A 14,504-nucleotide genomic window follows, 5' to 3' on the forward strand; every position below is an offset into this window, starting at 1 on the left:
AATTGGCACATAACTGTACATATTTATGGCATTTTACCTGCTTTTAATCCAAATTTTTCTTATTTCTTTTTCTTTAATTTCTGTGCACATACATTTTTAGCTAACAATGCATTTCAGTTAATTGATTTCACACTTTATGAGGAATTAGAGCAAAATATACTATCATCTATAAGATAGGTAATATACACATTCAGAAAATGGATTAATGCAAATCCTTCAAGGCCTTTTCATAAAACGTATTTGTGGAATCTATTCACTTCATAAATGTGAAAGGAAAAAATTAAGTAAAATACATTTAGTAAGAATCAGGAATATTAAAAATATGAGTTTTAAAAATTGTACTTACAAAGAGTGTTGGCTTAGGTGTAAATATATTGTCTTCATGCTCTTTAGGCACATTCAAAGTCTTTGATTTCTGATTTTCTGTCACATTTTTTGATACTGTTTTAGTGAGAAGTAAGCTGTTCTCAGAATGTTTACTATGCATCGTAACGAGAATCTGTTTCATTGCTGCCAATTCCTGTTGATATATGAAAACAGAAGAAAGTAGCAAGTGTGATTTTTAGCAAGCAGACTAATAATAATATTAAAATACTTTTAAGTAGAAGAAATAATTATACTGCACACATAAATTGTGAAAATAAAATAGTAATTACGATCATGCACATGAATCTTATAATAATTAATACTCATTTAATATGATAACTGACAATTACAACATTCTATAGTCCAGTGGTTTCCATGTTTTTCTGCACACTGGAATCACCTGTGGAGCTTCAAATATTGCCAGTGATGACTGTGTCCCAACCCCAGAGATTGTGAGGTAACTGCTGCGGAGTGTGGCCTGGGCTTTGGATTTTTTTTTTTTTTTTTAAGATAGGATCTCACTGTCACCTAGGCTGGACTGCAGTGGCATGGTCTCAGCTCACTGCAGCCTCTACCTCCCGGGCTCAAGCCATCCTCCTGCCTCAGTGCCTGAATAGCTGGGACTACAGGCGCACGCCAACACGCCCGGCTAATTTTTTTGTATTTTGGAATTTTTGAAGATCTCAAGTGATTCTAATAGACAAATTTGGGAACCACTGCCATAGTTACCTTCCACTGTAGATGTTCTATATATATTTACTGAGTAGATCATTTAAGCATTTAACTTGTTCTCTTCTTTCTTTTAAACTGTCCCATTTCCTTTGAAGTCTTATATAAAGATGGTAGAGAAAAAGAATCCAATCTTGGCTACTAGTCCGCAGTTGAACACTAAGTTTAATACAGATTCAGGATTTCTTTAGTTGTATTATCCCTTATCCTTTTACAAATGATAAGTGGGGTTGGTTGCAGCTGCCCTTTGAACTAAGCATTAATTGTGATGAACTTTCTGAAGAGATCAAAATTTTCACCCGTTCTTTCTCCCAAGTGTATCTGTCTTTCATATCCATAGACAAATCTTTAGTATATAACACTAGTTAGTGGGTATTTATGATTAATTACTAAATTGATACATCATATACAAGTAAATGGAGAGATGGCAGGCTAAACTCTCCTTTATCTTTATTTATCAGAACAGAACAGTGGTAGGCTATGTAACAGGTAATTTTTTCCTCTTATTTTATTGTATCTTCATGTCAAAACACAAAAGTTATGGTGATAGAACCATGTTCTGCTCTCTTCTACTAATCTGTTTATAGACACCAGCTCTGTGTTGGAGCAAGTTCCTACAGGCTTTTATCCTCTGGCTGTCATTAGTTCTATTTAGAACCATCTAACTTGAGTGGGTATCTTAAAGCAGTGTTGCTGAGTTTAAGCCATATAACCTTAATAGATTTTAGGGCCACGACAGGTGTCAGAAGAAACGGTGCCAGAATCCTTTCTCCCTTCTGTAGTAGTGGGCCTGGCTTGGCCAATGTACATGAGAATGCCTATACCTGCAGACATTGCCAATCTGATATATGATTATTTGGGCCATTTGGGGGCTCTTTTTGCTTTCTAGATTATGTTGTTTCATTTATATGCTCCTCTACGGTGAAGTATATAATTATTGATTTGATGTCAGATGGGTATGGTGTTATGGTAGATTTCAGCTCCTATTCTACTTACCAAGATAAGTAGAAGGGAAAGCCTATGAAAAGAAAAACTTTCTATCTGAAAGAACATCTCTTTATTAGCCATAACTTTTGTATCTTTGGCATGAAGATAAAATAACAGCAAAAATCCCCTCCAAAACAATCTAGCAGTATTCTACAGATAAATAAGGTAAAGGGGAGTTTATTCTCTCATACTTGTTGGGGGAGGCAGGGAGGAAGGGCCAGGTGAGGAGGGAGAAAAGGAAGGAATCCAGAGTGTGGTAAGCAGAGGGTTTTGGCCCCCAAGTGTCCTAGAGGAGGCCATAATTCTGTTTCTCTTTGGCTTCCCTCTGTTGTTGGTATAGAAGCAGTTACAGTAAACAAACCATCCCTGATGTTGGTTAGGAGATTAGAAGGGAAATTCACATCTTTGCTTTACCTAAGATCACCCCGGTTTGGGGTGTTGTCACAGTACCACTTTTATTAAAGTGACTATACAAAAAATATTAGCAGTTTCTGAAATCCAGGCAGAGAACACTTTAAAAGCAGCAAAATTCTGTAAAATTCTTATTAGGATAACACAGCTAGAGTGGGTACCAAAATAACATTTAGAACACATTTTCAATTTTATTATGTTTGGCTTACATAATGATCCAATTTATATCTATGGTAAATTTGAACAAAGAAAATCCCACTTTAATTTCTTTTTTTTTAGAGACAGGGTCTTGCTCTGATGTCCATGCTAGAGTGCTATGGTGTGATTACAGTTCATTCAAGCTATTGTACTGCTTCAGCCTCCTGAGTAGCTAGGACTACAGGCGCATGCCACCACACCCAGCTAATTTTTAAATTTTTGGTAGAGATGAGGTCTTACTATGTTGTTCAGGCTGGTCTCTCACTCCTGGCCTCAAGTGATTCTCCAGCCTTGGCCTCCCAAAGTGCTGGGATTATAGACATGAGCCACTGCACCTGGCCAAGCACATGTAGTGGTACTATTTTAGTACGAAGCTATTAGCAAATGACACATCTATTCTTGACACTATTATTGGTTAAACTTAGGCTGCCTAATTTAATTCAATGAGCTTTAGTTTTATAATTGATAAAATGTAAGCTTCTGTTACCTTTTAGGATTTTTGCCAGTCTGGTAACTGTTTGGGTATGTTTATTTTGCATTCCTTCTACAGCGAAGTTAAGCAGTTTTTTTTTTTTTTTTCCAGTTGATCACTTTGGCCCATTTTTCTACTGAGTGGTCATTTTCTTTTTTCTTTTTTTTTTTTGAGACGGAGTCTCACTCTGTCGCCCAGGCTGGAGTGCAGTGGCGCGATCTCGGCTCACTGCAAGCTCCGCCTCCCGGGTTCATGCCATTCTCCTGCCTCAGCCTCCTGAGTAGCTGGGACTACAGGCGCCCGTCACCGCGCCCGGCTAATTTTTTGTATTTTTAGTAGAGACGGGGTTTCACCGTGGTCTCGATCTCCTGACCTTGTGATCCGCCCGCCTTGGCCTCCCAAAGTGCTGGGATTACAGGAGTCATTTTCTTATACCTTTCAAGGAGCTCTTTATATGTTAGGGAAATTAGCCCTTTGTCTTTAATATGAGTGTCAATTTTTCCAGTTTATCTCTTACTTGACTTTGTTTATGACTCCCTTCCCCTTTTTTTGTTATGAAGAACATTTGATTGTGATGTAGCAGAATATGTCAATCTTTTCTTCTATGGTCGTCTCCACGTTTTCTTCCTATATTTTCTTAAGTTACTTTTATGGTTTTTCTTTTCTTTTCTTTTTCTTGAGATGGAGTCTCAATCTGTTGCCCAGGCTGGAGTGCAGTGGCAAGATCTCAGCTCACTGCAACCTCTGTTTCCCGGGTTCAAGCAACTCTCTGCCTCAGCCTCCAGAGTAGCTGGGATTACAAGTGCCTATCACCCTGCCCAGCTAATTTTTGTCTTTTTAATAGAGACGGGGTTTCACCATCTTGGCCAGGCTGGTCTTGAACGCCTGACCTCATGATCCACCCGCCTCGGCCTCCCAAAGTGCTGGGATTACAGGCATGAGCCACTGCACCCGACCTCTTTTCTTTCTCAAACATATAGATCTTTGATCTGTTTAAAGTTTATCCTGGCTTATGGTGAAACATATGAATCCAACAACTGTCCCCTCAAGATGGCTCTCCTATAACAACATCAGGTACTGAATGCCAAATAAGGTACTAAACTGCCATAAGTATATTATTTATTCATGGACTTTAAAACTCTGTTTCCACGGTCTGTCTATTTATGCACCCATGCCACACTGTTTTAGTGTTTTACTCTTTAATGACTGAGGCATTTTTCTGGCTATATTACTGGAGATAGGCGTAGGATCATGCTAAAGGGAAAAATTAGAAAGAACTTTTTTTTTTTTTTTGAGATGGAGTCTCGTTCTGTCGCCCAGGTTGGAGTGCAGTGGTGTGATCTCGGCTCACTGCAACCTCTGCCTCCCGGGTTTAAGCAATTCTCTGCTTCAGTCTCCCGAGTAGCTGGGATTACAGGTGCCCACTACCACGCCCGGCTAATTTTTTGTATTTTTAGTAGAGATGGGGTTTCACCATCTTGGCCAGGCTGGTCTTGAACTCCTGACCTCATGATCCACCCACCTTGGCCTCCCAAAATGCTGGGATTATAGGTGTGGGCCACCGCACCTGGCCGCAAGAACTTCTTTATTATATTAAGTGTTCATAGCCATGAAAATATTTGAATATGTCTTATACTGACCTTTTTTGACGTAAATTGTCCTATCCTAATTGATGTTACTATTAACAATGAAATGATCATTATTCATGAGATCCCAATTCACAAACTGACAAAGCAAACAGGAAATAAACAAACATAACGAGCAATAATTAGAAAACATTTCTGTTACTATGAAGAGAAATCCTTTGGTAAGATGAAATCAGTTTGAAGCTCTCTGCTTTGCTTCTAACTTGGTTTGGTTCTTATCCTGTGTCTGGCTTCTGGGCATTGGCTTCATCTCCTATTTCAGATTCCGCTCTCACTGTTTGCATTTGAGTTTGGCGTCTCATTCCCCTACCTTTTGATTCTACTTTCCTCTTCTATAATTATCATTTTTCTGATTGGTCTGTGGGTTTATTTGTAGCATCGTCTCATTATTTGTAAATATTGCTTACTGCAGAGAATGTGACTACAGAAAAGGAAACTGTGATGCTCAAAGCAGAATGTTTTAAGTACTAAGTTCGACTGGATTCTTTTTCTTATACTTTACTGCTCAAAAGTCATGCCATTGATTTAGGTTCCTATTTGTACTTCAACTTTTTTTTTCTCCTCTTTTCAGAGTTTCTGCCCTTTTGTTTTCTCATTGATAGAAACAATGTATGCCTTTTTCCTTATTACCTAATATTATCTAGCCTCTTAATCGTGTTGTTTGCTGAGATCAATTCTGTACTGACTGCTTTTAAGACTGAAATTTCTTTTTATTGTACACTTTGGCAAGTTCCATTATTTCTTGCACTTCCCTCTCTTTCTCTCCCTTCTCCGCCTCCGGCTTCTACCTCCCTTTCTTTCTTTTTGTTGAGACAGGGTCTTGCTCTGTTGCTCAGGCACAAATATGGCTCACTGCAGTGCCTTCACTCCAGGGCTCAAGGGATCCTACTGCTTCAGCCTTCTGAGCCGCTGGCACCACAGGCACCTGCCACTGTCCCCAGCTAACTTTTTAACTTTCTGTAGAGACTTTGTTACCCAGGCTAGTCTTGAACTCCTTCCTCCCTCGTTCTGTTTGTTATTTGATGGCATACAATTTATTAATGTTCTGAGAGGGCGCTGGTGCTGTAAAAGAAGTGTTGTACTTTCATGGTATTACTGCTCTGTCTTCTAAAATCAAATTTCTGAAAACTCTGATGCCATACTGATTCTTTATTTCCTTGTAGGTAATTTCTTTCTTGCGAGAATCTTCTATGTCCCTTGGCTTTCCATCTTTTTATGCTTTTCTAAGTTTTTGGAGGGTTTCTTAACTTTTCCTATATCCCTCTATTGGCATTTTTACTTATACTTTTTTATTTCATGATTTGGATTTTCATGATTTTTCAAAATATCACCAACTTTTTTTATTTTTATTTTTTGGAGACAGGTTTTGCTCTGTTGCCCAGGCTGGAGTGCAGTGGCACAATCTTGGCTCACAGCAACCTCTGCCTCCTGGGCTCAAGTGATCCTCCCACTTTAGCCTCCTGAGTAGCTGGGACTACAGGCATGCACCAACCATGACCGGCTAATTATTTTTGTATTTTTTTTTTTTTGTAGAAACGGGGTTTTGCCATGTTGCCCAGGCCGAACTCAAGCAATCCACTTGCCTTGGCCTCTCAAAATGTGGGGATTACAGGTGTGAGCCACTGTATCTGGCCCACTGATTTTTATATTACGGAAATACTACTTTTCCAAATATTTCTGAATAAATTAATTATAATAATTTGGAAGTTCTTTTCTGATCCAGAATTTGTTTTTCCCTCTGGGAAAGGGGGGCAGTTTATCTGTTTATTGCTATTTTTTTCCTTCTATGCTTTTTCTCCAGTTTCTGATAGTTTTTGGTTGTGTGATCCCATTTATGAATAAAGGACCAGGTCACATGCTTTCTCTCTGCTGTATGGCTTTTTTTTTTTTCCTGAGACAAAGTCTGGCTCTATCACCCAGGCTGGAGTGCAATGGTGCGATTTCGGCTTACTGCAACCTCTGCCTCCCAGTCTCAAGCAATCCTCCCATCTCAGCCTCCTTAGCAGCTGGAACTACAGGCATGCGCCACCATGCCTGGCTAATTTATTTTTTACTTTTGTGGAGATGGGGTTTCACCATGTTGCGTAGGCTGGTCTCAAACTTGTGATTTCAAGTCATTTGCCTGCCTCGGCCACCCAAAGTGGGGCTATTCATCTTAATGACACTGTTGAGTACAATCTCTGTGTACATGGATGCAATCATTTGTGTAGCAGGATTTACCCAAGGGTTCTCAGGCAGAAAGTAAGCTCCCTTCTCAAAATGACAAAATGCAGTGTTCTAATCTAGAGCCTTGTTTCATTCTGGCAATTCTAGCCTATGCCTGGCAGGTGCTTCATTAATTTAGAAAGTTATCTTCAAAATATTTTTAAAATTCTGTTTTAAATTTATAGAAATATTACTTGTTCATTGTAAAATTCAAAAACTGTAAAAGTGCCTTGCCTAAATCCTCTTTTCCTTTTACCACTTGTTTAAGACATTGATTGATTGATTGAGAGAGGGTCTCACTCTGGTGCCCAGGCTGGACTGCAGTGGTGCGATTGTAGCTCACTGCAGCCTCGAACTCCCGAGCTTAAGCTATTTTCCCATCTAGGCCTTACTAAAGCTCTGGGATTAAAAGTGTGAGCCATTGTGCCCAGCTGAGACAGTTTTAAAAAAATTGAGATGGGGGGCTGGACGTGGTGGCTGATGCCTGTAATCCCAGCACTTTGGGAGGCTGAGGCGGGTGGATCACGAGGTCAGGAAATCGAGACCATCCTGGCTAACATGGTGAAACCCCCTCTCTACTAAAAATACAAAAAATCAGCCTGGCGAGATGGCCGGCACCTGTAGTCCCAGCTATTCGGGAGGCTGAGGCAGGAGAATGGCGTGAACCCGGGAGGCAGAGGTTGCAGTGAGCTGAGATCGTGCCACTGCACTCCATCCTGGGTGACAGAGTGAGACTCCATCTCAAAGAAAAGAAAAAAAAATTGAGATGGGGGTCGTCGCCCAGGCTGGTCTTGAATTCCTGGACTCAAGTAATCCACCTGCCTCAGCCTCCCAAAGTGCTGGGATTACAGGCGTGAGCTACCAAATCTGGCCAGCTGAAACATTTCAATACTATTCTATAATGTAGTCTGATAAAATCTGATATGCTTTTATACTAACTTTCAGAAAATTAACAGTACATGTTGTAATTCTAGTATATCAAATACATAATAAAGTTACTATTACTATATGAATGAACGAACTATTCATTAACATTAACAAATGAAGAACTGCATCTGATTATACAATTGAAACTTGAAATAAAACTAAAAGAAAACTAAATATCAAAAACTATGTTGCAGTGTAATAATTACTTTTCAAACTGAAGAGTTAAGGGCAAGAATGTTCTTGTGAAATTTCCAGATGATGATGATGATGATTGCATAAACAATCTCTATGAGAGAGATACACTGTTCTTTTGAATCCAAAAGCATGTATCTTGGATATTTAACTATTTGCATAAGTGGTAGCATATTAAAACAGCTTAGCTGTACAGCAGCTGCTTAACAGTACTGCATAGTTGATGCCAATAAATTGCTGAAAGTTGTAAACTCTGCAAAGATGTAGGCAAGGGGACACATAGATAGCATTTCTGGATGAAAATAACTTTGACAAGCATAATGCAAACTATGTGCTCCACTGGAGGTTAAATGGAAATGCTTTCATATAGGAATAAAAATGCATCGTGACTAGTAAGTCATATAACTGTGCATCTCTCTTGAAGTAACACAAGGTAAAACCAGCCTTGTTTTAAACCAAATACATATATATTTTGGATATTTTATATATATATATATATTTATTTATTTATTTGAGACGGAGTCTTGCTCTGTTGCTCAGGCTGGAGTGCAGTGGCATGATCTTGGCTCACTGCAACCTCCATCTCCCAGGTTCAAACGATTCTCCTGCCTCAGTCTCCTGAGTAGCTGGGATTACAGGCGTGTGCCACCACGCCCGGCTAATTTTTGTGTTTTCAGTACAGACGGGGTTTTACCATGTTGGCCAGGCTGGTTTCAAACTCTTGACCTTGGGTGATCCACCCACCCTGGCCTTCCAAAGTGCTGGTATTACAGGTGTGAGCCACTGTGCCCGGCTTTAAACTTCATTTAAAAGGGTTTATTTTATTTTATTTTTTTTGAGGTGGAGTCTCGCTCTGTCACTCAGGCTGGAGTGTAGTGGCACGATCTTGGCTCACTGCAACCTCTGCCTCCCAGGTTCAAGCGATTCTCCTGCCTCAGCCTCCCGAGTAGCTGGGACTACAGGTGCACGCCACCACGCCTGGCTAATTTTCGTATTTTTAGTAGACAGGGTTTCACCATGTTGGCCAGGCTGGTTCGAACTCCTGGTCTCAGGTGATCCACCTGCCTCGGCCTCCCAAAGTGCTGTGATTACAGGTGTAAGCTACTGCGCCTGGCCCCCCCCCTTTTTTTTTTTTTTGAGAAGGAGTCTTGCTTGGTTGCCCAGGCTGGAATGCAGTGGTGCAATCTCTGCTCACTGCAACCTCTGTCTCCTGGGTTCAAATGATTCTCCTGCCTCAGCCTCCAGAGTAGCTGGGACAGGTGTGTGCCACCACACCCAGCTAATTTTTATATTTTTAGTGTACACGAGGTTTCACCATGTTGGCCAGGCTGATTTTGAACTCTTGACCCCAAGTGATCCACCTGTATCAGCCTCCCAAAGTGCTGGGATTACAGGCATAAGCCACTGTGCTTGGCTGCGTATTTTTTTAATAAAGCATTTTATGATGGAAATTTTCAATGACACAAAAATGGAGGGGACAGAATACTGAGTCCCCAGTTTCCACTGCCCAACTTCAATGATCAACATTTTGTCAATATTTTCTTTTCTAAAATAGTGTTCCTGAGATATAATTCACATACCACACGGTTAATCCACTTGAAGTGTATAATTCAATAGTTTTTAGTATATTCACGGACACATGCAACAATTACCACAATTTTAAAACATTTCCATCATCTCAAAAAAACAAAAACAAAAACAAACCAAAACCCAAGAAACTCTGATTGCTTTAACCATATGCTTCTATCATGCCATGCCCCCACCACTCTAGCCCTAAGCTGTCACTAATCAATCTACTTTTTGTCCTTGTAGAATTCCCAGTTCTAGACAGTTCACATGAATGGAATCATATACTGTCTGTTTTTTTTTTGTGACTGGCTTCTTTCACTTAGTATAATGTTTTTAAAGTTCATCCATGTTGTAACATCTATCCTTCCTTCCTTCTATGGCAAAATCATATTCCACTGCATGGATATACCAAGTTTTGTTTACTCATCAGCTGAAGGACATTTGGGTTATTTCTACTTTTTGGTTACTATGAATAATGTTGCACTCATAAACACTGACACATTTTGAAACAGTGAAAAGTTTTGTGTGTAAATTTTTGTGTGGATACGTTTTAATTTCTTTTTTTTTTTTTTTTTTTTGAGACGGAGTCTCGCTCTGTCACCCAGGCTGGAGTGCAGTGGCGCGATCTCGGCTCACTGCAAGCTCCGCCTCCCGGGTTCACGCCATTCTCCTGCCTCAGCCTCCCGAGTAGCTGGGACTACAGGCGCCCACAACCGCGCCCGGCTAATTTTTTGTATTTTTAGTAGAGACGGGGTTTCACCGTGGTCTCGATCTCCTGACCTTGTGATCCGCCCGCCTCGGCCTCCCAAAGTGCTGGGATTACAGGCGTGAGCCACCGCGCCCGGCACGTTTTAATTTCATTTGTGTACATACCTGGGTGTAGAGCTGCTGGGTTATATGTAACTCTATGTTTAATTGTTTGAGGAACTACCATGATGTTTTGTCAACACTGTTTTATCTATTTCCTTACCAGATTTTCCCCCTGATATATACGTACACATATTCTAGATCTCAGATAATTTTTCTTTTTCTTTTCTTTTTTCTTTTTTTTTTGAGATGGAGACTCACTCTGTCACCCAGGCTGGAGTGCAGTGGCATGATCTCCGCTCAGTGCAACCTTCCCCTCCTGGGTTCAAGCGATTCTCCTGCCTCAGCCTCCCGAGTAGCTGGGATTACAAGGGTGTGCCACCACACTTCTGGTTACTTTTTGTATTTTTAGTAGAGACAGGGTTTCACCATGTTGGCCAGGTTGGTCTTGAACTCCTGACCTCAAGCAATCTGCCCGCCTCAGCCTCCCAAAATGCTGGGATTAGAGGTGTGAACCACCGTGCCTGGCCTCAGATAATTTCACTTGTAAATACTTCAGTGGGAATTCTTAACAGATAAATATTTTTTAAAATAGCAAAATATCATTATCCTATTTAACACAATTAAAAATAGTTTAAAAAATATAACTTTAATTCAAAATCATCCATTCTATACTCTAAGTGCTCAACAAGAATTTTAAACTACTATTAAAGCAAATTTAATGTATTTTTTTTAAAAGTTACTTTGAATGCAATACCACTATACTCCAAATAAAGGACAAAACAGATTTTGTACGGCAAATTGTAGAAGAGTATTAACATCTGCAACTGCAAACTGCTGTTATCTACAGCCTCTCCATCTCCCTAACTACTTGCTTCCACTTATAGGGTAACATCACCCTGGGATTGTCTCTTTGCCTCAAAAGAAGTATATACAAATTTTAGGTCTGGAGGGAGGAAGAGAGGGGACAGAAGTGAATGTTCACTAAGTATCTACAATGTACCAGGCTTTGTGCTGAGTATCTTACATTATAATAATTTAACTCACCCTCAAATACTAAGAGGTAGATATTACTATTAGATATTACTTGAATTTTGATATTACTTTAATTTTGAAGAGAAGAAACTGAGGCTTCAAAGACTCAAGAAGGGCTGGGCACGGTGGCTCACGCCTGTAATCCCAGCACTTCGGGAGGCAGAGGCGGGCGGATCACGAGGTCAAGAGATTGAGACCATCCTGGCCAACATGGTGAAACCCCATCTCTACTAAAAATAATTAGCCAGGCGTGGTGGCGGGTGCCTGTAGTCCCAGCTACTTGGGAGGCTGAGGCAGGAGAATCACATGAACCCGGGAGGTGGAGGTTGCAGTGAGCTGAGATCGCACCACTGTGCTCCAGCCTGGCGATAGAGCGAGACTCTGCCTCAAAAAACAAACAAACAAACAAAAAAACTCAAGAAGGCCGGGTGTGGTAGCTCACGCCTATAATCCCAGCACTTTGGGAGGCCAAGGCAGGTGGATTGCTTGAGTCCATGAGTTTGAGACCAGCCTGGGCAACACAGCAAGACCCCTTCTCAAAAAAAAAAAAAAAGGAAAAAAAATTCTAAATAAAAATAAATAATAAAAAGAAGGCTCAAGAAAATTAACCATGTTCATTTAGCTACTAAGAAGTGAAACAGCATTCAAATTACATAAGGTCTTTCTGGGGTCAAAGCTATCATTATACAATAATGCAGATACCTTCTATTAAGGTCTGTGACACACAAAATTTCAGATTTAGAAGAGATCTTCAAGTTATTTAACCCAGTCTCTCTATACAATTAAGAAATCCCCTCTGACTCTATGGCCACCTAGCCCAGGTTTTAAAAATGAAGACAAATTAGTTATTAATCTAGGTTTTCCTTACTCAACTATAAAACCAAAACACTCCCATTTCAAAAAAAAAAGGAGTAGAACAACAAAACAGGATGTGTCTCCTCATAGCTTCTAGCCTGCGGTTTAATTGTGGACTTTGGAGACATGTATAACAAGTCTCTTACTGCCTGTTTTACGTGCCTACTTTGAATTTCTTATCTGTCACTAAGTCTTATCTTCTCTAAACATCCCCAGTTTCATTCATCTCTCTTATGACTGAAAAGAATTCTTTAATCATCCTGTTTTCCTTACATTGAAAATTTTTGGGCCTAGAACGGAAGAAAGAAGTACTGACTAGAGCAGAGCAGGGTATCTACTTCTTATTCTAATACATTTAAGATGACAGAAACATTTTTGGAGCTATACCCTGTCTATGACTGAAGGCTTATTGAGAGCTCATGCTTTTACACGAATGATAGCAAAGGAGAGACAAGTGGGCTGTTACAGCTTCCAGGACATAACTAATTACCTGAAACATTCTTGCACAATCATGGATATGATCTTAGGGTAATTCTCAACAGTGATCCAGAGAGAAGCTATTATTAACATACTGAAGTAGGTTCCTGAATTAAAATCTACTGCTATTGTTGACTTAAAACAGGAGTGTGGGAACCTTGATTCTGTTCTGATTGGTTTGCTCAGACCCTTTTGCGCATCTCATTACTGATTACCCTGGACTTCTCACTACTTGGCCTGCTCTGCTTTCTGACATTCATGTTCTCTTGATGCCTGGCTTTGTGACCAAGTGCAATTGCTTTCCCTTCTATTAACAGTAGTCATCTGGTTGCTGTCTAGTTTCTGGCCTTAACCTTTTTATTAAAAATTTTTTTCTTTTTTGTTTTTGAGATAGGGTCTCACTCTTGCCCAGGCTGGAGTGCAGTGGTACAAGCACAGCTCACTACACCCTTGAACTCCCGGGCTCAAGTGATCCTTCCACCTCAGCCTGCCATGAAGCTGGGACTATAGGCACGAGCTACCACATTTGGCTAATTATTTATTAAAACAATTTTTTTTATAGAGACGGAGTCTCATTATGTTGACCAGGCTAGTATACAACTCCTGGGCTCCAAGCAATCCTCCTGCCTCAGCCTCCCAAAGTGCTGGGATTATAGGTGTGAGCCACTGTGCTGGACCCTGGCCTTTACTATTTCAGTATTATCTGATGGGTTTTGATTCATATTCTCGTTGATTTTCAGCATCAACTTCAGACTTTAAACCCTACCCTCCACTTAGAGCACTCATTTTCAGAGTATGACTCACTCCAGTGCCTGTACCTTCTCCATGCTGTATTCCAGCCTTCTCTTAGTGTCAGCTCCTTGATATGGGATCAGTGACTAAGTTTACAGCAAGATTTTGCCAATATGGTATCTAACAGAATTATGACTATAATTATCTCATATAATTGTTAATATTGTCTCCTGGCCACCAAATATTTTCAGAGATTTATTTTACAGTTTTGTAGTTTTTTTTTGTGTGTGTGTGTCTCCTTACGTCTCGGAATTGTTTGGTTTGTTATAAGCTGCTACTATTCTAAGACAGTCATACAAGCACAGGGTTAGAAATCATAGCAAGAGAAGTCATTTATTTGTTCCTTACTGATAAAAAAAGGTCCGAGAAATGTACTTATAATTTAACAGAAAACATATCACAAGCTTCTAAAATGCAGTGGGAAAATACACATTTCATTCTTAAAAAAAAAAAACCCTAAAAAATGCTAGGTCTATATGTTACATAATAGATGTGACAATGTGATACAAAATGTTAAAAGGGTATATATGCACAGATAAAATATTTTTATGATGAGCTACTAATATATTGGGTCACACAAGACTGAACTTCACTTGTAATATACAACAAAGATATTTATAATTTAAAAGAAGATAATGAAAAGATTAAAGAAGAAATCAAAATACTTACAAAAACCAAAACAATTTTGACATAGTTCTATTAGGATCTATACAAGTCTATATAAACATAATGGTCCAGAGAGCACAGTCTAAAAGAAATTCAAATGTCTTTTACACAACTCAAAACTGAGGAGAATTAACATTTTACAGAATGAACAACTGTGATTCAGCTGCTGC

The 14,504-nt window shown here is 39.7% G+C and overlaps 1 protein-coding gene across 6 annotated transcripts in view; it reads right to left on the bottom strand.

Moving 5' to 3' along the window:
• Window positions 1-14,504, bottom strand: part of LOC105481764 (progesterone immunomodulatory binding factor 1) — a 282,457-nt gene that overhangs the window by 58,724 nt on the left and 209,229 nt on the right. For 5 of the 6 annotated variants that reach the window (XM_071081244.1, XM_071081241.1, XM_071081243.1 and 2 more), the window contains one exon: window positions 347-520. In XM_071081244.1, coding sequence (XP_070937345.1) covers window positions 347-520 — 174 coding nt within the window. Of the gene's footprint in view, window positions 1-346; window positions 521-14,504 lie in introns of those variants that run through there. The other variant, XR_011614738.1, reaches the window with a different exon arrangement.

This window comes from Macaca nemestrina, chromosome 16 (genome assembly GCF_043159975.1).
Source record: "Macaca nemestrina isolate mMacNem1 chromosome 16, mMacNem.hap1, whole genome shotgun sequence".
Taxonomy (NCBI): Eukaryota; Metazoa; Chordata; class Mammalia; order Primates; family Cercopithecidae; genus Macaca; species Macaca nemestrina.